At 41.2% G+C, this 25,383-nt stretch overlaps 1 protein-coding gene across 8 annotated transcripts in view; it reads left to right on the top strand.

Annotated features, from left to right (window-relative positions):
- The window catches only part of ITPR1 (inositol 1,4,5-trisphosphate receptor type 1), a 224,352-nt gene that overhangs the window by 153,653 nt on the left and 45,316 nt on the right, over positions 1 to 25,383 (top strand). For all 8 annotated transcript variants that reach the window (XM_079957524.1, XM_079957519.1, XM_079957521.1 and 5 more), the window contains 10 exons: positions 9,502 to 9,682; positions 10,832 to 11,088; positions 13,477 to 13,677; positions 14,795 to 14,905; positions 16,558 to 16,653; positions 17,888 to 18,010; positions 18,503 to 18,607; positions 20,658 to 20,850; positions 22,635 to 22,757; positions 25,112 to 25,287. In XM_079957524.1, coding sequence (XP_079813650.1) covers positions 9,502 to 9,682; positions 10,832 to 11,088; positions 13,477 to 13,677; positions 14,795 to 14,905; positions 16,558 to 16,653; positions 17,888 to 18,010; positions 18,503 to 18,607; positions 20,658 to 20,850; positions 22,635 to 22,757; positions 25,112 to 25,287 — 1,566 coding nt within the window. The remainder of the gene's footprint in view (positions 1 to 9,501; positions 9,683 to 10,831; positions 11,089 to 13,476; positions 13,678 to 14,794; positions 14,906 to 16,557; positions 16,654 to 17,887; positions 18,011 to 18,502; positions 18,608 to 20,657; positions 20,851 to 22,634; positions 22,758 to 25,111; positions 25,288 to 25,383) is intronic.

Raw genomic sequence — 25,383 nt, 5'->3', positions numbered from 1 at the left:
GTTAGGCTATGTTCAGCAATATTGATTTGCATAAGACTGCAGTTTCCTTAGTGGCTGGGTTTTTCGCATCTATGCCCCAAACTCTGAGCCATCCGAATATCTTAAGTGGTCTCGGCATGCAAATATTGCAACATCTCCTGTCATGTCTGTATATTTCTCTCTGTGTACAAGGGTTTATGCAAGACATTTTGGTCCCTGAGTTAGAACAGCCCCTTTCTCCATCTCCCCCCGCCCCCCGCAACCCTGCATCCCAATCAAGGTTCATGAGACAAAAAGTTGACCAAGTTATTTCAGCACCTTGGGCAGAAAGTCTCACAAACATTCTCTTTAGTAGTAAAAATGTAGACAAGCAACTGCTCGATCTAACACTGGTGAAAAGAGTGTTCTGTGCCGGGTTGCCAGGCCATGTGATCAAATTGACTAGGTTTAGGATCCAGCTTACATCGTCCTCTTCTAGTCACACCCTGACCACAGCCCTGGAACACCCCTTTTGGGGGGAATCACACCAACCTTACCTGAACTCTGAGCTATGATGAGCAAGTTCCAGCAGTGTATCTTTGGCTGAGCTGGAGTTAGAGACTTAATGTTGGCAGAACCCAGAGGATCTGCTGCATCTTGAAGCCGCTGATCCCAGCAGATCTTGCTATAGGATTTCCCCCTTAATATAATTTGAAGACTTGTAGCTGAATCTGCAGTATTTTGAGCTGATGTGATCAACATAGCTCCAGCAGTTTTCTTCATTTTGCACGGTGTTGTACTTCACAGCATGCACAAGTTTGAACTCATCCTTACTTTGGAGAGCATTAAAATACTAGCATATTATTCACAAATGCTGTCATAGCCAGCTCCCATCTTAATTACATGGTTTTTTAAAAATATCTCTTGGAAATAGCATAATAGGCTCTTCTTATGTGGCTGCCCCAGATTTCACAAAAGCAAAAACTCTTTATTGTTTGACACTGCCTTTGTGTGACAATCCATTCCATGTTTGCACTTTGATCCCCAAAGAGATTTTTTTGGGTGCTGGCAGAGCGGGCTGCTACAAACGCTAACTGTCTCTTATCTACCATTGCTAACATTTGGGTGTATGGAGCTGCATCGTTGTGCACAATGTATGTGTGTTCTTTTTCTTTTTAATGCACATTGGTCTATTTTATTAGGTCTTTTTTATCTGAGTGTGTGCCTTCACTTGAAAGTCCGTCAGCTAACTTCTTTTTCCCTAGAGAAGTCACACACTCTTCCTCTGAAATGGTATCTCCATTCTAGAGATGCCTCTATATGCAGTACTGTGTCTTAGAAATCACATTCTGAAAGTTTGGTAACGTTGCTGCTGTAGTGATAATATTGTCTTATCTCCGCTCGTTTGAACACTAGGTGGTTCTCATCTGTAACCAAGGCATATACCGAAGGTAGTGTGTTTACAGTCACACATGAAGGCCCAGATATTCCTGTTTTATCTGCAAAGTCTATATAACATTTATTCAGACTTTTCAGATGATCCCTAACAAGATTAAAGTCCCTGACAAGCAGGCAGAGGCAGGCTATTGAAAACAAGGTCATGCTACTTTTTGGTAAGCACAGGAATCAACAAAGATGTTATATAACTTCTATTTATATCCTACTTGTTCACTAGCTGCAGGCATACAAGAGAAGCTGAGGAGGGAATTTAATGAGCTCTCAAGGCTTGCTCACCTTCCCAGGCTGGTAGAGACAGCTTGAGTTTTTCTGCTGGGTTTTTTTTTTTTTAAGTGCGTCAGCAAATGAAGCTGGTGGCTGGTGGGTGGTGTGGGAAGATGGACTGACTAGTTGCTATGGTTTTTCTATAATTCCCCTCTCTTTCACTTTCTCCCCCCCACCCCCCACCCGTTTTTTTGAGGGTTCCTCACTTCCAGGAGCCTGTAAAACATCCTTGTTTCTCACACCTACATAAAACTCCCTCATTCAGGAAGGAAGTAGGATGTGTGCTGCCTTGTATTGATAGTGCTGCGTGGTTTAAAGGCTCATGTACTTGTGTGGGTATGTGTTTGTGTGGAGCTGTGTTTAAATGTATGAACACAGAGGCTCCGTTTTTTGTTTTTGTTTTTTGAAGCAGTATTGAAATGGTAGCCCCACAACTTGCACATAACCAGAATCATCTGCTGCATTCTATTAAATGTTTAATCCTCATAACAGAAGCAGAACTGTAAAGTGTACACATTCAGCCTCCAATCAGTTGCTTTAAGGTCTCAGAGTCCTTTTGTCCTTTCCTCCCCCCCCCCCCCCCCCATCTCTCCTGTTTGGTTAACTGCCTCCTTTAAATTGGAGACAATCAGGATTTTAGGTGTGCCTATTGAGGAACCATCAAATGAAATACCTTTTTCAGGAATAAAATGTCACAGATGGCCCCATCCGACATCCCTTTTATTGCTTGGAAAGGAAGACAAGTAGCAACCCAAGCCTATCCTTAAACAATTTTGTCCCTTTGAAAGTGTCTGCTTAATCAGGTTTCTTGTTAAAATGTCATGCATCCAGTTCTGATGATTGGCCTTTTGGGAAGCATCAGGAATACAACCGAACTGTGCGTTTGATTCATATTAGAACTTCATACTCTGACTACGTGATGTCCCCATGACACTCTCTGGTTATTTTAAAACCAGATTGTAAGCTTATATTAACTCTTAAGGGACAAAGCAGAAATCCCCAATGAGCTTCCTTTTTAGGCTGAGAAGGATGACTGCCACCAGAACATTTCTTGCTTTTTTGGGGATACTTGAAGAAGAGCAAGGGAATTTAACAATTATTAAGTATATATTAAGAAACCATTGGCCAGCAAATGGTTTCAGGCCAAGAAAAGTGCATCTTTGATGTGCCGTGTTGGCTTTGAAAATAGAATTTAATATTTGACAGTTATCAATGAAGGTTTACTTATCTTAGGGAAAGCATAAAGGGCTGACTCCCATATCTTGATAAACAAGTTTTATGTATGTCCAAAGGGTCTTAGCAGTGATTAATGTGACCAGGTTATGCCCATCCCCTTACAGAAACCCTTTATCCAAGCTAATCCTTTTTCAGATCCTCTTATGATTTGTCTCTGCGCATTTTCTTCAAAATTTAATGGGAACCTAAGGTCCCATTTCATTGATTTGTCTTGAATCTAAAAGCATATACAGTACAGTGACTGTACAGGAGAGAAGCAGGATTGCTTCCATAGTCCCTGTTGTCCTCTACCTCCCTATGTATGGTTTTGTGCCTGTGGGCGCAGAGCCTATGGATGCTTAGGGGGTATGTGAAAAGTATTTATTCATATTGCATGTTCTATGTAAGTTATTCAAGGGCAAAATACCATGAAAGACATTTTTTATTTTTATTTTGAGGGGAGGGAAATGCATATGACCAAGCGTGAGAAACCCTATGCATGAAATATTCCTAATGAATGTTTCTGTAATCACATTACTGTTCTCTTTATGAAGGAATGTGGATAAATCCTACTGCTCTTACAACATGAGCTTGCAACAAGCAAAGTCTATGCAGTAGCAAACCTCTAATTATCAAGTCAAAGCAAAAACCACACCACCTGATCCAAATTTTCCTGTTTCCTCTGTGTGTGTGTGTGTGTGTGTGTGTTACAGTATAAATAGCTGTAACTGCAGGGCAGACCTAGTTAACAGCTAACTGGGATGATAATGTTCCCCATGTGTATGGCAAATGCACACGCTTCAAGATCTGAGCAAAACCTGATACGCCACGTATATGCAAGAGTAATCCTTAAGCTACCTTTAACTAGTCCATTGCATCTGAAATGTTGGAGGTTTTTTTTAATATAAAAAAAGTTTGGCCCCTGAACAGTTGAATATGCTTTACCAGTTCAGCAAACCTGCAGCGGCAAAGAGAGGTCCAGGCTGAGTGTCCACCTTTTAAACTACGGTTCTCTAGTGTGCTTTGGAATGAAGACATCAATCAGCAAGGCATATGATCTGCTATTCAATACTTCCCTGAATCTTGAAAGGGCAGATTTGTGGCTTCAGCCAACTAAGATGCAACCCTTGACTTATAACTGGACACCAATGTTTATTATTTAGCAACAGCAGCAGTTTGATGGACCTAGATAAGAGGATTAATTAATGTGAATGAGTTCCATTACACTGTGCTTCTTTGCATTGTAAATAACAGGACAGTGGTGAATGGCCAGATGGGGGAATTGATGAAATATGAGGAGGAATAGGAAGATATAAAGGTGAAGCAGGAGATGGCTTGCATTAGCAGATACCGAGGAAATGTTCAAGTCATAAGCTGCAACAGGATGCTATTTAATAATGAGAAGTGCACTTGTGGCAGTTATGCAAAGCAGAATAGGGGTGATAAAGTGAGCAAATAACGAGAAAAGGATCAAGGAACAAGCAGTTATATCCTCCCCACCCCCATTATTATTATTATTATTTTAGATATTCTGAGTTAGACCAAAAAGTGCAGCTAGGATGGTTGAGTCTGGAAAAGCATGAAAAATGAAATATATAGCACACTAGGAAAGACACAAGTCTATAGGAAGGTTTGCTTGGTTAAATGGAGTGCAGAGCAGCCTTCCTCAAAATGGTGCCATGCAAATGCTTTGGACTACAATTTCCAACAGTCCTAATGTGCTGGATGGGGATTATGGGAATTGTAGTCCAAAACATCTGGAGGGCATCAGGAGTGGGGAGGGTGGGAGAAAAGCTATGAAAGGCAAGAATTCAAATATGTGAATTACTATGACTTTTCTGAAATTCTGTGGCAATCAGTCACAATCATTATCTCAAATGTCCTACCAGAAGAAAGACATTCAGTTTAGAAATGAAAGTGTGCTTAGGCTGCATGTATAGTTACTGATGCCCATCGTTTGTGAAGCATGCCTCATGACCTCTGCACATCATGTGATAGTTCTTGTTTCATGGCAAATGATTTGGTTGTGAAACAAAATAGCATCTGATTATCAGCGGTTCCTCCAAAAGGCAGACTCAATGGCAGCAGGCTTTGCCATATGTCTGGCATTGACTCGTTCTCCCAAGTGTTATCCCCCATCACCACTGGCATATGGGACTGTACAGTTTTCTTTCATACGTTTTCTTCTTTTTTTCTAAAAAGAAAGAAAGAAAGAAGGAAGGAAGGAAGGAAGGAAGGAAGGGAAAAGGCAAGTAAGTTCCAGGGTGAACTTACCAGTCGGAAGTAGAAGGGTTCATGCAGCACCAGAAACAAGATAAAAGGAAGTAAATGTGAGGCTCCAAACAGTGCCTTTAGGGAAACATGGGGAAGTTGTGATTTCCCACTGTTGAGACATGTCAGGACCTTGTTAATAAGAGGAAAAGGAGGAGAGGCAGTAGTAATGTAGGCATAAGTGAGTGTGAGGTGACAAAGAACAGCAGGTGGGCTGAATATGTGACCTCAGCAAAAAGCCTAGAAAGCACTTTCAACAAGTTGGAATTGGAAAAGGCGGCGGCTGCTGTGGCTGCTGCTGCTGCTGCTGCTGAGGCCTTGGGGAAATTCACAGGGGTTTCTTACAAGGGGTTTCCCAGAGTTTTGCCTGTCGACAGTTTTTCTGAGACAACCCTAATTAATAACTGGCAAGATAACAGTGGGATGTTTAGCGACCTTTAAAAAGCAAGCAAGCAAAAACAACCACTTGTTTGATGCCATGGTTCAGTACTTCTTTAGAAAAATAAAGGAATAGAGGTGACTGTACTCAGACCTTTCATGCATGGACAAGATTGGACAGTTGATCTCCCTTCTATATATAGAAGGAAGATATGATTACATTAGCTCATAACTCTTTATTGGGGGATAGCTAAAGAAAACATTGAAAACCCTAAGTCTGGCAAGAGGTACAACCTTAGTGCTCCCCTCAATATCCCAGAACCAGAAAAGGTTACCTTCAAGTTGTTGTTGTTGTTGTTGTTGTTGTTGTTGTTGTTGTTGTTGTTACATACCATCCTTCATCTCAGGATCACAGGGCAGTTTACAAAAACACAAAAATACATAGCATAGTAACAATCAAAAACAATACAGTTTAAAAGGTAATGGACTGCATAATTAGCCACAGGCCTGAGAGGAGAAGAATGTTTTTGCCTGGCACCTAAAGATATGTTACAAAGGTGCCAGGTGAGCTTCCCTGGGAAGAGCATTCCATAAGCAAGGAGCCACCACAAGAAAGGCCCATTCTCATGTTTCTTAGTCACTTCACAGGACAAAGGTGCTTCAAACTTTTGGTTCTTGTTGACGCCTAGAAAATAGCACAACATTGCCTCTTAGCATACAGCGTGAAGGAATTAACCCGGGTGGAATTTGCTACTTTAGGACAATCTTCATCCAATGTGAGCTGTAAGCACAAGTGCCCTATAGGATATACAGTTTTGTGTGTGAAATGCAATGAAACAATATTTAAATCTGAGAAAAGATATAGCTGCCAATAGTATGTGAAATACAGCACAGCTTTCACTGTTTCCTAAAAGGCGATATTCTTTCGGCAGATAAAATCTGACATGAAACACTAGAATGACTTGTGATCTTACTGTGTGCAAGGCTATAAACTGTCATTTCCAGAACCGATGTGTTGCAGTTTCTAATATTTGTTCAGTCACTTTAAATAACTTCACTTAGTCTTAGTAGTGCATTTTCCACAAATTTTAATGGGATACAAATTCCAAACTGAAGCAGTTTTTTCGGATGCATACAGTATGAATTATATATTGTTATCGCAGTGTTTTATTTTTTCATCTAGATGTAGTTAACCAGTTACTGCAAGCTAGCTCAAGACAATTCAAAAGAAAGCATCTGATTAAAGATTTCAGGCAGAATACAGTCAAACTGATGTTCTGCCTCATAAAAAAAAGTTTTCTTGGAACTGAACAAACCATGCACTCCACCTTGAGCTCCTTGGAAAAAAAAGGTGGAACATAAATGCAATAAATAAGTAATAAATAAAACATAGTCTACTAGCCATTGTTTTAAATTAAACAATTTCACCTTTGTTTTGGTTTAATTGTTTACTTGTATTTTATCTTGTATTTTATTCTGTGAACCACCCTGAGATCTTTGGATGAAGGGCAGTATATAAATTTAATAAATAAAATACATTTTTTTCCCCAGAAAGTAGGTGGTTGCTAGTTGTGTTTTGAGTTGTAGTTCTCTAACAAGTTAACCCAGATCCATTATGGGATTAAACATTTCGATCTTTTTGTTTTAAAATTGTTATGGTCAGTTTATTGACCATGCTGGTATAGATTTAGAAGCCAGAATAAGTTAACACAGCTACAGAAATAATACATAATATGTGACCACCGTGTAATGGAAGGGAAGCACATAAGTGTTTTAATATTTTGTATGAAATTAGTTACAAATTTTAGGGTTAAAAATAAGAATGTCTCTATTTTCATCCATGAAATGTTGGAGACATATTTCAAAATCTTTATCTAGCCACCCAGATTCAGCATACTGGAAACAAATCAACATCCAAATAAGGACAAAGGAGCCATAATCTCTGAGCAAATAAAATTAATAGCATGCAGTTTGCTGTGGTTCATGTTTGCTCAGTATTTATACCCAGCTGCCTTGTTTGAGGAAGGTCTTCTTCTTGGAAATGTCCAGGACATTTTAAACACATGTTCATTATACTTTTGAGGCTGGTTGTGTACGCAGCTCTTTTTACTAGCAGTTAGATTCTCTGTTTTGCAGCTGCATAATGCACCCTGTTATGTTGCTCCACTCCTTGAATTCTTTGTAATAAAGTAGGTAGCCTAATCAGGTTTTACATTTCTTCTTGTCTAGTAATTATTTAATATAATTTATTTGCTGTCTATCTAATTAGAATTAGATTTGTGGACCAGTTTTAAGGCAGCTTCTTTAAACTACTGCCTGCCTGTGCTTGCATTGATAGAGGCTTACTGATAGTATAGGAGCTTAACTTGACTCAGCTGCAGAGTATCTGAAAGTACCTCTGAACATGTGCAGAGTTCTTCCATTACTTTATCCTCCCTTTATCATGTATGTATCTGGGGTCCGGGAGAAACTTCTGGCTTGGCTAGAAGACTGTATGGCTTCCAGGCAAGCTTAAGCATTTTACCCTGCATTTTTGGAAATTAATTGGTGCATGTCAGGAAAGGACCATGTGTCTTAGGAAGATGGCTGCAGCATCCTCTCCCTTTTGCTCCTTTGGTGCAAAGAATATGAGAATTGACTTTCTAATCACACACTTAAGATTCACCCAGTCCAGCATTCCCAGGGAAGTCTGTGCACATGCAGAACAAGTCAATAAATTGTTTGTCCTTAGTATCAAAAATCTCTTCTTCCAAAGCTTCACATAGTATTTGTGACAGCTGCCTTATCTGCCTATACTTCCATAAAGTAAGGGGAAATGATGTTACCCATATTTCAAAGTCACCTTGCCACACAATTTCTCTGGAGAGTGATTAAAGGGCACCGTGCAGGGGACAGCCTTGTGTTCTCTGCATCTCAGAGGATGTATTGCCATCCTCCTCTTCTTTTCCTCTTTTCGATTTGCTTTTCCAATAAATCTGACTTTGTGTCAGTCTGCTGTAGGAGAAGCTGTTGCAACATGAGCCACTGCAGAATGCTAACTAATTTCATAATACCCCGCATAAGGTGACCCACTTACAAGTTCATCCTGCAGTCATGCTTTAAGCTTTGTTCCTGATTTACGTAACAGCATATTGGTTTCATCAGATAGCTGTCAGATGTAGTCCCTGGCTGCTTGCTCTAGCTTCCTCCATGCACACAGTCTTTGATCTGTATTCCACACAGTTTTGGGGAAAATGGTGCTTTATTTGACTTCTCCACATCGAAATGATATGAACACTAAATGTAAGTGAAACACTAACGTTAGGTCTGACTATGACTAGAGAATAGTCTTTCCCATGCATCAGCAGCATTCATGCCAGGTTTAAAGAGTATTCCCTGTCCCTTCTGAAAGCATCATATGTAGTATATCATATCAAACCGGCAAATTCTATAAGGTAAGTGCTAAACAAACAAACAAAAAATCCCTCTGCCCAGAAGTGCTATCCCCTAATCCCAGATGTATTGAGAAGTGACTAAAAATGCAATCTTTTGTAGCCAAACTTACATTTCACATCCTTTGAAGGATCTAGGTATTCTAGTGTTTTCTAGGTATTCCATGATTCGAATATCTCCCTTTCACCAGCAATTATAAGCATACGACCCTGGGCCCGGCAGCTGGTTTCACAGGAGGATTACTTTGAGGAGAGGTAAAGGTGGTGGCCAAACCTCCCTTACAAAGCATATTCCAAATAATACCCATTTCCATAACATTTATCCCCTCATTTCTTGCCCTGAATATTGCAGTTGGGAGCATTTTGATACTCTTTAAGAGCTGCATTTGGTTCTGGGGCCTTCACTTGCTTTATTTCATTGACAGAAGCTCAGTCAGTGACTGTGGGGTTCACTATATGGTATCTATGTGCCATTGATACTGGGTTTTACCATTTAAGGTGTTCTGCATCTCTCTTGTTTCTGTAGCACTCATTCTTCTGCCGACTAACGGAAGATAAAAAGTCGGAAAAATTCTTCAAAGTTTTTTACGACCGCATGAAAGTGGCTCAGCAAGAGATCAAGGCTACAGTCACAGTTAACACCAGTGATTTAGGAAATAAAAAGAAAGATGATGACTCGGACAGAGATGTACCAGCCAGGAAAAGAGGTAATTCTCCAGTGTTCCTTAAAGAAGGATATGAAAATCAAACCCTTCAGTGAAGTCTTTTATTGATCCAGAGGTTCTGGTCCACAACATGGAAGTTAAAAATTCAGCCCTACCATGGCACTGCTTTCCTCCTCCATCCATTTGGGATGTGGCAGTTGCTGTAGTGGTGACAGGTATTTTTAGCATTAATGGGCCAGCCAGCTTGAGTAGCTTGACATGTTGCTTAATCCTTGTTTTTAACACTCTGCTCTGCGTGCAATAGGTCTAGGATTCTGTAGCTAAAAACAGACGTCCCATATTCTCCGTTTGTAATAAGAGAGGGATTGAGATGGGCACTTGCACTCTCAAACGTCTCTTTTCCTTTGGAAGCATTATAACGAACATGTCTGATGCATCAGTACATACTGTTTATTGTCAATAACATGACACTGGAAGAAACAGAAAAGGTTGCTTCCTAGTGGCACTTTACATGCCTACGGCCAGGTGTTCTGTTGTGGGGTTTGTGCCCCTCATATATGAGTTTTGTTGGTGTCAGTTGGCATCAAAATGCCAGCACATATTCTTGCATTACCTCCTATTTAATCAGGATTTACCCTCACTACTGAAAATTCTATACTCGTTAGAACGCCCTGCTGCTAGTGTCTCGTTTGCAATATCTGAAGAACCTATTTGCATTATCAGTGACCCTGCAGCATGTACTTAGGCACCACATGCAAGCATTCAGGGTTGGGCAGGGGGAATAGCATGGACATGAGTATGACAGGATCATAGGGACACAGACCAAAGTCCATCTAGCTCAGTATTGTATACACAGTATGTCCCAGCACTACATGGAGATTCCAAAAATTGAACTTTGGAGCTTCCCCATAAAACTTCTCAAATCTTTTTTTGCTCTAAATCTCATTTGATTCCTGTACTGTAATGGTGGATGCTTATCTATTCTTTAGGGAACAGCCTTCACATTTACAGAAAGGATATTGCTGTGTCTTGTGTGGTAGTATAAACCAAATCAGGCTGTCTCAGTAAAACTTGCGGCATTAATTTGGATAAGACTTACTACAAAGGTAGATGTGTCAACATGCTGGAAAATGTTGAATTGAGTCTGCTTGGTTGTTGTTGCTAATGGACCTTTGTCTCTGTGTTCTGTAGCTTTGAGAGAACCCATGACCCAAATAACAGAGGAGGTGCGAGATCAGTTGGTTGAAGCCTCTGCTGCTACAAGGAAGGCATACAACACTTACAGGAGGGAAGCTGATCCCGACGACCATTATTCAGCTGCAGATGGCGCACAGTCTGCAGCAGACAAAAACAAAGACGAACTGGAGATGAGTCCTGTTATCACAATAATGCAGCCCATCTTGCGGTTTTTGCAGCTGCTGTGTGAAAACCACAACCGGGACCTGCAGGTAGGCTATGCAGCATCCTCAGGCTCAGCTCTACAAAAATAGGTTTTCTGCCATCCTCTCAGTAGAAAAGCAGACATCTCACTTGAGCTGAGGGCATACTTTACCCCTAAATGAACAGCAGTTCCTTCCCAAGACATGTTGTTGCCAGCTCATTGAGGAGCAAAGTGTTTCTCTGATGGAGTGTGGTAGCTTGGAACTGAAGCCCATGTGATATCAAAACTGTCCCTTCCTGAGTGGAAACCTGCTAGAGGCGAGGAAGCATGGGGAGATGTTGATTCATGTTGTTGTTGTTTAGTCGTCTTAGTCGTGTTCGACTCTCCCTGACCCCATGAACCACAGCATGCCTTGGAAACTCTTGACTTTCTTCTCAAAGCTTCTTCTTTTTTTTATGTCCATGGAGTTTTCTTGGCAAAATACTGGAGTGGTTTGCCAGTTCCTTCTCCAGGTGGATCACAACTCTTGGCTGTGACCTGTCCATCTTGGGTGGCCCTGCATGGCATAGCTCGTTATTCAAGCCCCTTCACCACAACAAGGCAGTGATCCATGAAGAGGGTTGATTCATGTAGCTTCCCTCTAAAGATTATCCCTGATCATCTTGATTCGGTGCGGTTTACTTTGATCCAAGAAGATAGGTCTGTCTACAGCACTGTTTTATCTGTGTGGCCCAGTTTTGATTGTGATAATTTCACAGTGCTTAACAATAGATGGGCTGTTTGTTCTGCATTAGGTTTGTTAAAGGTTCCAGGTCTAACCAATGAACTGAAAACCTGACAATATGTTTTCTTTGAAGCTCCACAGTCTTCGAGACTACTTTGAAACATGCAATGCTGAGATGGCCCAGGACATATTTTCCATTGCCAAAAGCTATAAGCAAAGCATCTCAAACAAATCTCACAGGCATGAGCTGGGTCATTTATAGTTTCAAGCCTAAAACACTATGAATGGATTCATACGAAGCAGGAGATTTTAAAGACACCCTGGACCCAAATCAGTTAAAATCACAAAGATAAAAAACAGCTCCTTAAAATGAGGAGCATGAAATCGCTCCAGAAGTGGCACTGTGTTCTTCCTTGCAGCCTTCCCTGGCCAGTATCCTGGTGGCCACATTCTTAACCACCTGGGGTCCACCCCAGTGACAAGACTCAGGCAGGGAGGCAGGTACACAAAACCAGGTGCATGCACTCAAAAGTGAGTGACTGATAGAATACCTAGCAAGGGAAGTGGGATCCTAATAGACCCTCATCAAATTTAGGCTGCTGGTGATGATGGGTTGTAGCCAGATGTGTTCCTACATTCACCGAAGGCTTGATTCAGTAGAGGCTTCAGTGCATGGAACAGGAAAGAAGGCAATTTTAAAAAATATACCCTCACACACCCATCTCATGCTTTTCTGGATGGTTTTTCTAACCCTCTGGAACAGATTTTTTGGGCGGAGTGGTGGTGGCTAAAGACTGAAGGGTGCGGTCAGCCAAAAAACCAGCCAGCTCTCTGCTTCCATTCATGGGAGTTTCCCCTTTTATCAGAGAGCCCTCCATGAACAAGACACTGTTGAATATAACCCAAATATAGTGAATGCCTCCCTTAGATGTGGTGGACTAAATCAGGATCTCATTGTTGCACACCCAGTTATCCCGCTCATCCAGGATCAAATGCTTTCCAGTTACCAACAGGGCATTAAATGGCAGCTAAAGCAATGGGCAAGAAACATTGCCCTCAGACTTCCACTGCTGGAAGGGGATAAGTGAATAGCATAAAGATGTCTGATCTCTCTTTCCATCTTCAAGCTTGCTTGTCTTATCTTCCCCTATCCCAGATACCAGCGTAATTTCATCTGTCTCTCCATGTCATAGGCAGACATGTGACAAGATTTCATAAGGGGCAGAATAGTAGAAGAACAAGCCTCTGGGGTTGGCAGTGAGCCTTGGCACGTGTCCAAAAATGCTTGCCCCAGATGCTGACTTAGGAACAAAGATACTTAGCAAGCATGAGGGAAAAATAAAAGAATTAAGCTCAAAGAGGGAATTTCTAACTAGCTGTAATCTGCAGGAACTTTGAGTGGGTGGAATGAAAACTTGTTGCTCTTTATAGATCAAAGGCAACTAACTAAAAGGAAAGTTTTGAGGAGAGTGAAATGAGTGTAATTGACCTATAGGCACTTGCAAAACATTACAAAAGTCAAAAGCCCTAAATATTTATCTATGGGTATGTTGAGAGGCTTAGATCACACTGAGATCATGTTCATTATTGCTTTTAGAAAGTGATGTGTGAATGGAAAACTGTGGGAATCTGTTGCAAAAAAATAGCACATTTTGATTTCTTTTGACCAGCATCAATGTTCAAAAATGAAACTGAACTTTCCCCTCTCCATTATTTCATATTCATCTATAGAATTTCCTGCGTTGTCAAAACAACAAGACAAATTACAACTTAGTGTGTGAGACTCTGCAGTTTCTGGACTGCATCTGTGGAAGCACAACTGGAGGACTTGGACTGCTTGGGCTGTACATTAATGAGAAAAATGTAGCATTGATCAACCAGACACTGGAAAGTTTGACTGAGTACTGCCAGGGACCATGCCATGAAAACCAGGTAATCCAGTTATTGCAGTAGAAAATGTGACGTGGTCACAAAATTGGGAATCTCATGTACAATTTGGAACCCTAAGAACTTATCACAGAACTGTTGGAAGGGACCTCAAAGGGGCATCCATTCCCATACCACCAATCGTTCCAAAGTGTGCTGCTTAACTACAACACCCCAAAGAAATCAGAAATGAGAAGTCTAGAACAGAGCATCCTCATCAGTGAGAACCCTTTCTCACTGTCAGTGAGAACTCTTTCTTAGTGCAGGCGAATAGCTGGTCTCAGCATGAGATTCTGAAAATGCCTTAGTGCAAATAAAGAATAGTTGGATTTGTAGTAAGGTAACAGAAGGGACGCGGGTGGCGCTGTGGTCTAAACCACAGAGCCTAGGCCTTGCCGATCAGAAGGTTGGTGGTTCGAATCCCCACGACAGGGTGAGCTCCTGTTGTTCGGTCCCAGCTCCTGCCCACCTAGCTGTTCGAAAGCACGTCAAGTGCAAGTAGATAAATAGGCACAGCTCCGGCGGGAAGGTATACAGTGTTTCCGTGCGCTGCTCTGGTTCACCAGAAGTGGCTTAGTCATGCTGGCCACATGACCCAGAAGCTGTCTGCGGACAAACGCCGGCTCTCTTGGCCTATAGAGCGAGATGAGCGCTGCAATCCCAGAGTCGTTCACGACTGGACTTAAATGTCAGGGGTCCTTTACCTTTACCTTTAACTTTACCTTTAACAAAAGGGAAGCCCAGTAGTTTAGCTTACTATGGGCTGCAATGAAAGTAGCATTAAGTAGAATGCTCTGTGAGCATTTTGATTTCTCTTTGCGCAATGGGACACTTTCCCCTCCTCCTGCCCCTGTTCCCCTCTCCCCGCCTCAATCTATTCTGGGGTTTTCTCCAACTTTCTTGAGGAGGTTTTGGGACAACATGGGATACACACATGGAGTGGAAAGGGAAGAAATTCATTTGCATTAGTGTAATAATTTAGTTGAATTCTTCCCTATGGAATTCTTCATGGGAGTGGTGGGCAGAGAGAGACTTAACAGGCCTTTGGGAAGAAAGGTTATGTTTTCTGGTTAGCCACTTAAAAAAGGTTTCTTCTTTTTACGTTTCTTTCTCCCCTGTGCAGAACTGCATCGCAACTCATGAGTCCAATGGTATAGATATAATTACAGCATTAATTCTCAATGATATCAACCCTCTGGGAAAGAAGCGGATGGATCTAGTATTAGAACTGAAGGCAAGTGGATATTCAACTCTGAAGATGGACGGTAGTATCACAACGAAGAAGCAAAAGCTTCTATCCAGATCTTGATAATTCTAGCAGGCTCCTTGAGTGCCCTGGGCAGTTTGCTATCACATGGGATTTTTTTCTTTAAAAAATCATTTTAAAATAAAGACTTCATAATATTTTATTTCAAGCTGCTTGCCTGTTCTTAATTTAATATATGGAATGTATTTCATACATTCAAAACCTGAGTTTCAAAGAGAACTAAGTACAATTACTTAGCTATGATACTGTAACTTGCAAAATTATTTCAGCCTGTTAAGGGGTTTAGGACATGTGATCAGAGCTGTATACATAACCAGTCCTGTGACAGAAACCATCAGGTGGTCTTATGCACAGCTGTCCTGCAATTTAAGGCAGAATATAGATGTTGAAGGAACAGGACAAAGGAGCCAGTCATCTATCGATCAATAGGTACTTTGGGCAAGCCATCCAGTGCTGATCCTGATCCATTGGTTAGGCTCAACTTTGAGTTGCAATTAAATCAGTGGAGCCTCTACTCTGCGTTAGTGAACAATTGCTGGACATAGTTGCTGATCTTGCTTCCAGCATCGACTTCTGCATTGTGAATTTAACATAATTTTTATATACAGAACTTAACATAGGGGGGACTTCCAGTGCTAATTGCAGTTGGGAGAAGCAAGATGATAGGAAAGGAAAAAGTCCCATTGAGTCCCCTCACACTATATTGGAGATGGGTCAACTACCATCTGTGTCTAGTACATAGTGTTGCAGTGTGCTGTGCATACCCAATATTACAGGAGGTGTAGAGTGATCCTGTAGTTTCTTGTGAAATACTGTGGTTTGATGTATTCTCTCCCCGCCCCCAAAAGAAATCCAGCTTCAGTCTGATTTGAAACCATATCAGGAAACCAAGCAGGCAACTTACACCATGGAAAACACCTGTGCCCACTGAAGCAGACAGGCAGTGGGTGGCATGGATATATACCAAAGCATACTGATGTGTACAGCAAAATTCAATTGTGACTTGAAATGCAGTAGGGAGAAAGCTACCTCACTGTGTCCTAAGGTGGTAATGTATACACAGTCTCACCTGATTTCAACCAATTTGCGGTTCTTTATATTTTTCCCCTTTCAAGCTCAGCTGCCATCAGTATTCTGTCAGCTCACAGGTTAACAGATAGGTTGTTTTTGTTTTGTTTTGTTTTTAAAAATCTTTTAATGTATAAATATCTATACTTCCGCATATTTAGGGAGTGCCCCAAATGCAAAAAACAAAACAAAACACAAAAAACCCCATCACCTAATTGTTTATAGTGGTCCTGTTCTGCCTCCAAACTGATAGACACTTGACTTCACAGTTTAAAAGGAGAAAAGATGCAGCTATCTTTTGTGTGTTGCCTGAAACCCACTTTCATTGTATTTATGTATCTAAATGACATCATTGCTTCTTAGTAGAAATCGTGTTAGATTTCAACTTTATGATACCTTGCGGTCTTTCACATTTGCTCATCTTCATTGCTTTGACAGGTTTATGCAGCTGGAAATAGTCACATAGATCTGTGGGTTGTCTTTTTTACTTCTTTCAGTTTTTTATAACACATTGAACTATTCATCAGATATCTTTCTTTGACTTTTACCAGAACAATGCCTCTAAGTTACTCTTGGCAATAATGGAAAGTAGGCACGACAGTGAGAACGCAGAAAGGATCCTGTATAATATGAGACCCAAAGAATTGGTACGTTTCCAAGGATATGCCTCCAGATTTTCAGGGGTTGTGGTGGCAAAGGCGAATTTGGCAGTGTGCAATAATCTTGCTGCTGGTTGGGTGGCTAAGTTCATACTAAGTTCAGGATCTAAGTAAAGTAATTACTTCCACTCGCTGAACTCTTGAAGTGGACTGCAAAGATGTTGGGGGAGTTCATAAGCACATGGGTCAGTTGAGGATGGGGAAATTAATTTTTCCAAGTGAGATTAAAAAGTAAAAGGGTGCATCCAGAAAGCACTGTTTGTGCAGCATCAGAGCCTATAAGGATTTGAGAAGCATTGTTGTACAATTCTCTTCTGACAAATTCCTGTGAAATTATCTCCTGCGCAACTTGGGGCTAAGAGCTCAGTAGCTCTTGGCAGCCTGGAAAGCTATGGTGGTCCACTCTGCCTGCTTCTTTGAAGATCAGATAGCAGAGGGAGGGAAAACATCTGAGGTTCCATGACGGTCCTCTCTGCACCCTCAAATTTATTTTGATGTAACTGCTAATCAGCTGTATAGTAGTATGGCTGCTCAATTTGCAAGTGACTCATTGAGATATCACAAATGGGTAGTTGGCAACGCTGTAAAAAAGAAATGAAAACCTTGCAAGCGTGAAGTGCATTGATCCATCAACATCCATATGAAAACATCCTGTGTTGATGAGGGGTGACAGTGTTTGGATTCAAATAATCTATCACAACTAGATATCAATTTGACGAGTTGAGACAAAAGCCATTTAACAGTTTCTAAGCGTTTTGTTCCATCCAGCATTAATAAACAGCAAAACGTCAAGCCTGGAATTCCAAAGTGCAGGGCTGAAAGTCTATAAACTCGCCACATTGTGCCTTGGTTATGGCAGTAGTCCGAGACGGGTGTGTGATGCAATGTCTTTATTATCCAGCAACAAAGGGGTGAGCTGGGGATAAAGTTTCAGTCTTTATTTTGGCTCCTATTCCACTGAGTCAAGTGATTTGTAATGTAGACTCAATTTGACAGCAAATACCAGCTGCTTTAAAGACAAAACAAAACGGAAAAACCAACCTTTTTATAACTTGAAACGGAGACCTCTACTTCAGGAGGAAGGGAGGGAGCAATAAATGTGAAATTCCTTTAGAGGATTCGTCCACTGGCAGTATGTTTTGGCTTTGGCCTTGGTATTTCTGTCTCTCACACCACCACCAACACCACCGTTTTGAGTGTTGTATTTATCTTTTCTCCCCAGGTTGAAGTGATTAAGAAGGCTTATCTGCAAGGTGAAGTTGAGTTTGAGGATGGAGAGAATGGTGAAGATCTTGCTGCATCTCCTAGAAATGTGGGGCATAATATTTACATATTAGCCCATCAGGTACAATTGCATTTATGCAAGGAGAATTTTGTGGCACATTCTACGAGTAGCAGGGCCCTATACCCAAATATAGGCATGGCCATGTGCAACCTATCATTTGGGCTCAAGTGCACAGATTCAGGAAATCTGATCTCTGTTGGGACAGCCCAGATGTTATGATTCTGCATGCTGATCATGTTTTCGTACACAAATGAGCAGGAGAGTAATGAGGTCAGCATAGATTCATTCCACTGGCAGAAATGTTGCATAAAGTTTCACAGACTGGTGCCTCCCATTGGTGCTGTTTGTCCTAAATTTCTGGTTTACCACTGAAATGCTACATCTGTAACTTACGGAGCACAGGTTCAAAACAGCTTTAGGCCACTTCAGGGGAAAAAAATTATGTTCAGTTACGCTGACCAGCCAGCACTTGGAAGAGTACAAAGAAAATGCAAGTACATTTTCATTGAGATGCAGGCCGCTATCACCAAATGTACTATTCATTTATTTTAGCTCGCTCGTCATAACAAAGAGTTGCAGAACATGTTGAAGCCTGGAGGTCAAATTGATGGAGATGAAGCTTTGGAATTCTATGCTAAGCACACAGCTCAGATTGAGGTAAAGGCTACAGGAAATTCTGGGTAATATTTGCTGTGCCAGTCCAAGGAAAGATAAACCAAGAAATTGTTTTAAAATTAGGCGGGAACACCAGCAGAAGTGTCCTGTGCAAACAATGCAGATGTACTACACCAAAAACAACTTGCACCTATGGAATATTATAGCAAATGCAATGCTATCCAATATGTTCTAAACTGGCTTATATTCCATCCTCTTTTGAATTTAATTGAGTTTGCCAATTCTTTTCTAAATCAAACATTTTTTAAATTTAAAAAATGGTGCTTGTGGCAAGCTTTAGACAAGACAGATTAGCCACATGGATCTTAGCTACATAGCTCTGTGTAATTGTAGTAGAGATATACGGACAAAATTTCATACTTTGACATATCCCCCACTTAAGCAGGGGAAGGACTGTTGGCTTGATTTGTTCTGGGTGTACACTGTTCACTGAGGGGTGAATGTTGAAGACATTTGCTATATTTGCAAATACTGAATACCAGAACCAACTGTATCCCAGCAGAACTGTTGCCCTATCTCAGATCCCAATGAGCAGTCCTTCTTTGTGATTGTACTCACCAGGACAGAGATCTGTCACCTTCCCCCACCCCTGCCCCCACTGTCATTGCAGTCATTTTGTCCTGGTATCCATGTGAGTATAGGCACCTCATTTTTTAAAAAAGCACTGCTAATGAGAGACATGGCACAGTGTTTCATCTTCTCGTATCTGTTCTTCTGTTTTTAGAAATTCCAAATGAAAACCTGTTTTTTTATCCCATCTCTTATGGATGTTTTCATTCTTCTAAGCTCTGATGAGAGTATCATTCAAAAACAGAGAGAGAAAGGTCCTTAGCTTTCAGGACACCAAATAACCATTAACTCGTTTTTTTAATAGAAACATAATTTAACCACCCTGGACTGTTAAATTTGCCTAACAAAAGGAATAGCTGGCCATCAACCATAATGATATATGTATATACCCAGCTTTTTGGACTTGAAATGTTACTGAAACAAAAGGGAGAGACCTACAGTAAATGGTGTTACACTAATGGAATCATAGAATCATAGAGTTGGAAGAGACCACAAGGGCCATCGAGTCCAACCCCCTGCCAAGCAGGAAACACCATCAGAGCACTCCTGACATATGGTTGTCAAGCCTCTGTTTAAAGACCTCCAAAGAAGGAGACTCCACCACACTCCCTGGCAGCAAATTCCACTGTCAAACAGCTCTTACTGTCAGGAAGTTCTTCCTAATGTTTAGGTGGAATCTTCTTTCTTGTTGTTTGGAACCATTGCTCCGTGTCCGCTTCTCTGGAGCAGCAGAAAACAACCTTTCTCCCTCCTCTATGTGACATCCTTTTATATATTTGAACATGGCTATCATATCACCCCTTAACCTCCTCTTCTCCAGGCTAAACCTGCCCAGCTCCCTTAGCCATTCCTCATAAGGCATCATTTCCAGGCCTTTGACCCTCCTCTGGACACGTTCTAGTTTGTCAGTGTCCTTCTTGAACTGTGGTGCCCAGAACTGGACACAGTACTCCAGGTGAGGTCTGACCAGAGCAGAATACAGTGGCACTATTACTTCCCTTGATCTAGATGCCATACTCCTATTGATGCAGCCCAGAATTGCATTGGCTTTTTTAGCTGCCGCATCACACTGTTGGCTCATGTCAAGTTTGTGGTCAACCAAGACTCCTAGATCCTTTTCACATGTACTGCTCTCAAGCCAGGTGTCACCCATCTTGTATTTGTGCCTCTCATTTTTTTTGCCCAAGTGCAATACTTTACATTTCTCCCTGTTAAAATTCATCTTGTTTGTTTTGGCCCAGTTCTCTAATCTGTCAAGGTCGTTTTGAAGTGTGAACCTGTCCTCTGGGGTGTTAGTCACCCCTCCCAGTTTGGAAATCATGAAGTATTTTTGTGAGGAGAGTAGCAGGTCTACTGCATAAGTGAGGTTCTGATAAAGGAAGAGTTTGCATCGTGGGGGATGATACATGCTCGTTTTAAGGGGCAGCCATACGAAGTAATACTTAAATCCTCTCTTCTATAGATTGTTAGATCAGATCGCACCATGGAGCAAATAGTTTTCCCTGTGCCCAGTATATGTGAGTTCCTCACGAAGGAATCTAAACTACGGGTGTACTATACTACCGAGAGGGATGAGCAAGGCAGTAAGATAAATGACTTTTTCCTGAGATCAGAAGACCTCTTCAATGAAATGAACTGGCAAAAGAAACTCAGAGGTAAACTGGATTGCTGCCAAAGGCGATTTTTCAAGATACTAATTCTTGATCTGAGAGACTGCAAAGTTCTTCTCTGTGTCAGAGAAGCAATTTCAGCCTCTGGGGAATTTTATCCTCACACAAAATTATTCTCCATGTAATTTTGCTTTCAGTATCTTAAATATTTTCAGAAAGACTTGGTTTAATCATTAGCTGTGCATATTGTTGTGTGTTTCCAGCATTACATTTCCTGATTACTATTGTGAAAACAAATGCTTTGAAGCAGCCAGAAGATTATGCAGATGGATATCATTGGGAAGGGAATGGCCAGCCATTAATCTTAGGGGCAATTTGCCCTAGGATCCTTGTCAGATATGTTACATAAGGACTAAACTAGACATGACACAGGAGATCTGTGTTCACAATCTCCTGTGGGGTTTTGCTTTGGTTTTTACTTCAAGCAGCTGCATTGGGATGCTAATTTGGGGAAGTAGCTCTCTGAGAAAGTGTGCTGCACCCTTTTCTGCACTATTTCCTGGAGGCAGACCTCTTAATGTACAAAGCTACTATCAGCTCAGAGTGGAGTTTGGGGAGAGAATATAGTACATATTGCCTGCAGGGCTAATAGCAACTCCAGCTGTCTCACAGTGCTGCTCCTCTGATCAAATTCGCTTTAAAATTACATATGTATATAATCACAGGAGATGCTTATCACCGTTCTCCTGCACCATGCCTATGCTCATGCCCATGTTCAAACTACAAAAGCTCACATCTGTGACTATTGTTTTTGCGGCTACATCATTTCAGCTGATATAGTTGCGAAAGGAGAAGAACTTGTAAATAAGAACCAAACATTACATTCAGCAATACTGGCCTTAGGTAGGCATGAAGTCGAAACCACTGAGACAGCTGCATCTGCTTGGCACAATGGTCCGCTTATATCTTGGTTGCTTTCTCAGTTTGAGGTTATGACATTTTCTAAAGCTCACATTCCACTGCATCGTTTTGAAGTTTGGCAGTGTAATGATCGGGGACCAAACTTGATGTGACATTAAACCTATAAGATATACCTGATGTTTGTTTACTAAATAGCTTGAGTGGGGAAGGTTGATCTAGAGCAGCATGGAAGCCAAGGGATATTATTCCCCTGCCACAGTTCGGATTGCACCACTGTCCCTACACAGCCGCAGAATAGCATCTGTGGCTGGGTGATCCTGAGCAGGACCATTAACAGGACTAAAGGGTCAAATCTTCTCTTGTCCTCCATCCTGAACGTTGTGGTCCCAATCTGGTCCCACAGCTACCATTTAGTAAAGAGAAACCAGTCACGCATTAAATGCATAATGCAATTATCTGGTTTAGCTCTGAAGCCACCATTTCCACTGCAGAGAATAAAGACTGGAAATGAAAATGAGGGTGTGTCGGTCTCAAAAGTTCACACAGTGCAGAGTGCCATGGCATGCAGTCAGCACATTCTGACCTTTTTGTGTTTTTTAACGCACAATCAACTTTTGCTCTCCTGGTGCTTGTAAACCAAGTGTTTATATAAAAAGTTGGTTTCTGTTCAGTATGGCCTTTGATCTGAAAAAAAGGTTCTCTAGGAAGCAAATGCCCTGAACTTATGGACTCTACAAACAACAATTAAAGCACAAACTTTAAATCAAATAATAAAGATTACTACAGTTCACAGTGTGTGATTCTAGGAAAAGTTGGCAATACAATGATCTCTGTTGATTTATTCATTGTTAGGGGCAATCTTGTACTTTGAATCCCTTGTAAACATTTTTATTTTTTATTTTTTGCAGCTCAGCATATACTGTATTGGTGCTCGCGCAACATGTCCTTCTGGAGCAGTATTTCCTTTAACCTTGCAGTCCTTATGAATCTTTTGGTAGCATTTTTCTATCCTTTTAAAGGAGTCAAAGGAGGTACTAGTATTTCAAAGTTATAAAATGTAGTTTTTTACAAAAATCAAAGCACAATGCAGGTGGGTGGCGGCGGCTAACTTAAGCATCTTAGTATTGGTGAATTTTTATCAGTTGTATTATTAAGCACACTCTAGATCTCAAGGGATATAGGGGTGGTGCTGTGGTCTAAACCACTGAACCTAGGGCTTGCTGATTGGAAGGTCGGCGGTTCGAATCCCTGCAATGGGGTGAGCTCCCATTGCTTGATGCCAACTCCTGCCAACCTAGCAGTTCAAAAGCACGTCAAAGTGCAAGTAGATAAATAGGTACTGCTCTGGTGGGAAGGTAAACGGCATTTCCGTGCGCTGCTCTGGTTTCCAGAAGCGGCTTAGTCATGCTGGCCACATGACCCAGAAAAACTGCCTGCGAACAAACACTGGTTCCCTCGGCCAGTAAAGCGAGATGAGCGCTGCAACCTCAGAGTCATTCGCTGCTGGACTTAACTGTCAGGGGTCCTTTACCTTCACCTTTACATCTCAAGCAGTGTGTCAGATTAGGATCTGGGAGAAGTGTTGGCTCTCAAAATGCACAGTTCTAAAGGTGTTTAATCTCAAAATGCAAATTTTAACATTCATTTTGATGTTTTTGAGCAAAGAGCATGCATGCTAGTCCAGATGGTACACTTCAAGTTAGACTGGAAGCTGCAAATTTCCCTACTTAAAAATGGTTTCAGCAGTTCCTTGCCTCAGGGAACCCTGAGGATGATAGCTGTATAAAACAGATCCCAGATTCAGAATTTTCAGCAGTCTCACAAAACTAGAGTCCCCAGGAGTTTTTGGAGGACGTCATGACCATTAAACTAGTATGGAACCAATCTGTATCTGCAGTGTATATCTGCCGCAAGAGAGCAGAATATCACGGAAAGTTATGTTCTGAGTGCACTCCATAAATACTTCAGCCAATGGCTATGGAATGGATGTTAGGTTCATTAATATAGCCTGTGATGTTAGAGCTGCATCCTACCAGCTTTGCTCCACTGCAGCTACTTTGTAAACCTAAAATAAGGGTGCTTCACAATGCATGTTGCAGTTAAGTCACATTTCTATGTGGCTTATTGGGAAAGAGAAGTAAGAACATGCTTTTGCATCAATGTTGGCGTGATTTATAATCCATTTCAACTGGAGTTGAGCTCCAAGTTCAGTTGGGGTTTTATTAATATGACAGCTTTCACATTTTAATGCAGGTTTCTATCTATTATTTTGTATTAATTTATTAATTGGTATATTTATATGAGGCCATTCAGCACAAGGTTCCCATTACTGAGACTTGAAAAGATAATGAGCAGAAATGGTAGAAAGAAACCAAAACCAGGTCTTTAAACACACACACACAATTTTCACCACCATTTGACTTATGGGCCATTGACAAGTAAGCTAGTTCTCACATGTGGAAGTGGGACTTCACCAATTTTGGCCATGGAAGGAGAAAGTGTTGAGTGCTCACAAACTGGCAACGAGGGACCCTTGCAATGAGAACTTTGGTATTGCAATAATTGCTTCATATTATTATTTTAAGCACTTTCCCTTCAAGGTGTAACGTTTGTGAAACTATACAAAAGCCTGTTTACAAGGCGGGGAGAGAAGTAGGGTGAGTTCATGCCCCACTTTCAGTATAACTCCAATTCCCTTAAAATGATGGCAAGACTGTGTATCTCTAATGTCAGGTGATTTCTATTGGATCCCCATAGGACACATTCCTAGCTAGGTTTTCAAGATATTTATTTAAAATGAAAAGAGTATTTTGACTGATGTTGGCTAGCGCATTGGAGTTCATGTCGGATGTTTTCTGAAACGGGAACAGGAGCAACAAAAGTGCGCTGTTTGCGCCAGGGCCATTTCAGACTGATCAGTGACTAACCACAACAGACTTTTAAGTATAATTTACTTAGGAGTCTGCAGTACTCAATCACTTATCAGTCTGAAAACAGTAAGGTCTAGACAAAAAGGTTAATAAGCAATACTTAATGTGTATATCAGAATATGGCATTTCCTAGGGTAGTTTTGAAAATTTTGTGTCAGGTGGGTAGGGATGCTGCCAGACCAGGGCAGTTAAATTCCCCCCTCCCTAGATGGTTTGTCTGGGGGCTGTGGGGAAGGCTGGTGCATGTTTACTATAATCTACTGCTTAGGTTTTTTTATGCCTTGCTCTGTTGGCTATGCCAGTCTGTAAGTTATAGATGCTGTTTGTTGGCATATTTCAAACTGATATTGTTTGAGATATTGTTCTTAGCAGCCCAGGGGGCTTTGTGGAGCAAGCAGGATAAATTTTAAACCGAATAAACAATTAACTGTCTTTGGGTGTCTTCCTCTCCTCAGGTACGTTGGAGCCCCACTTGTCAGGCTTACTTTGGACAGCCATGCTGATATCATTTGCCATAGTTGTTGCCTTACCTAAACCCCACGGCATTAGAGCCTTAATAGCTTCCACAATACTGCGGCTAATATTTTCTGTAGGCTTGCAGCCAACATTATTTCTTCTGGGGGCTTTCAATGTAAGTATCAGATAGAAGTCTCTCTGAAATGTTCTTGCCCTGCACCATGAAATATTCTCTACATGCTTGTATGTTAAAAATTCATTGTTCTGTCAT

The sequence above is a fragment of the Podarcis cretensis genome (assembly GCF_951804945.1).
Source record: "Podarcis cretensis genome assembly, chromosome: 2".
NCBI classification, from domain to species: domain Eukaryota; kingdom Metazoa; phylum Chordata; class Lepidosauria; order Squamata; family Lacertidae; genus Podarcis; species Podarcis cretensis.
The sequence above is the reverse complement of the archived record's forward strand: the minus strand, read 5'-3'. Positions and strand labels throughout refer to the sequence as shown.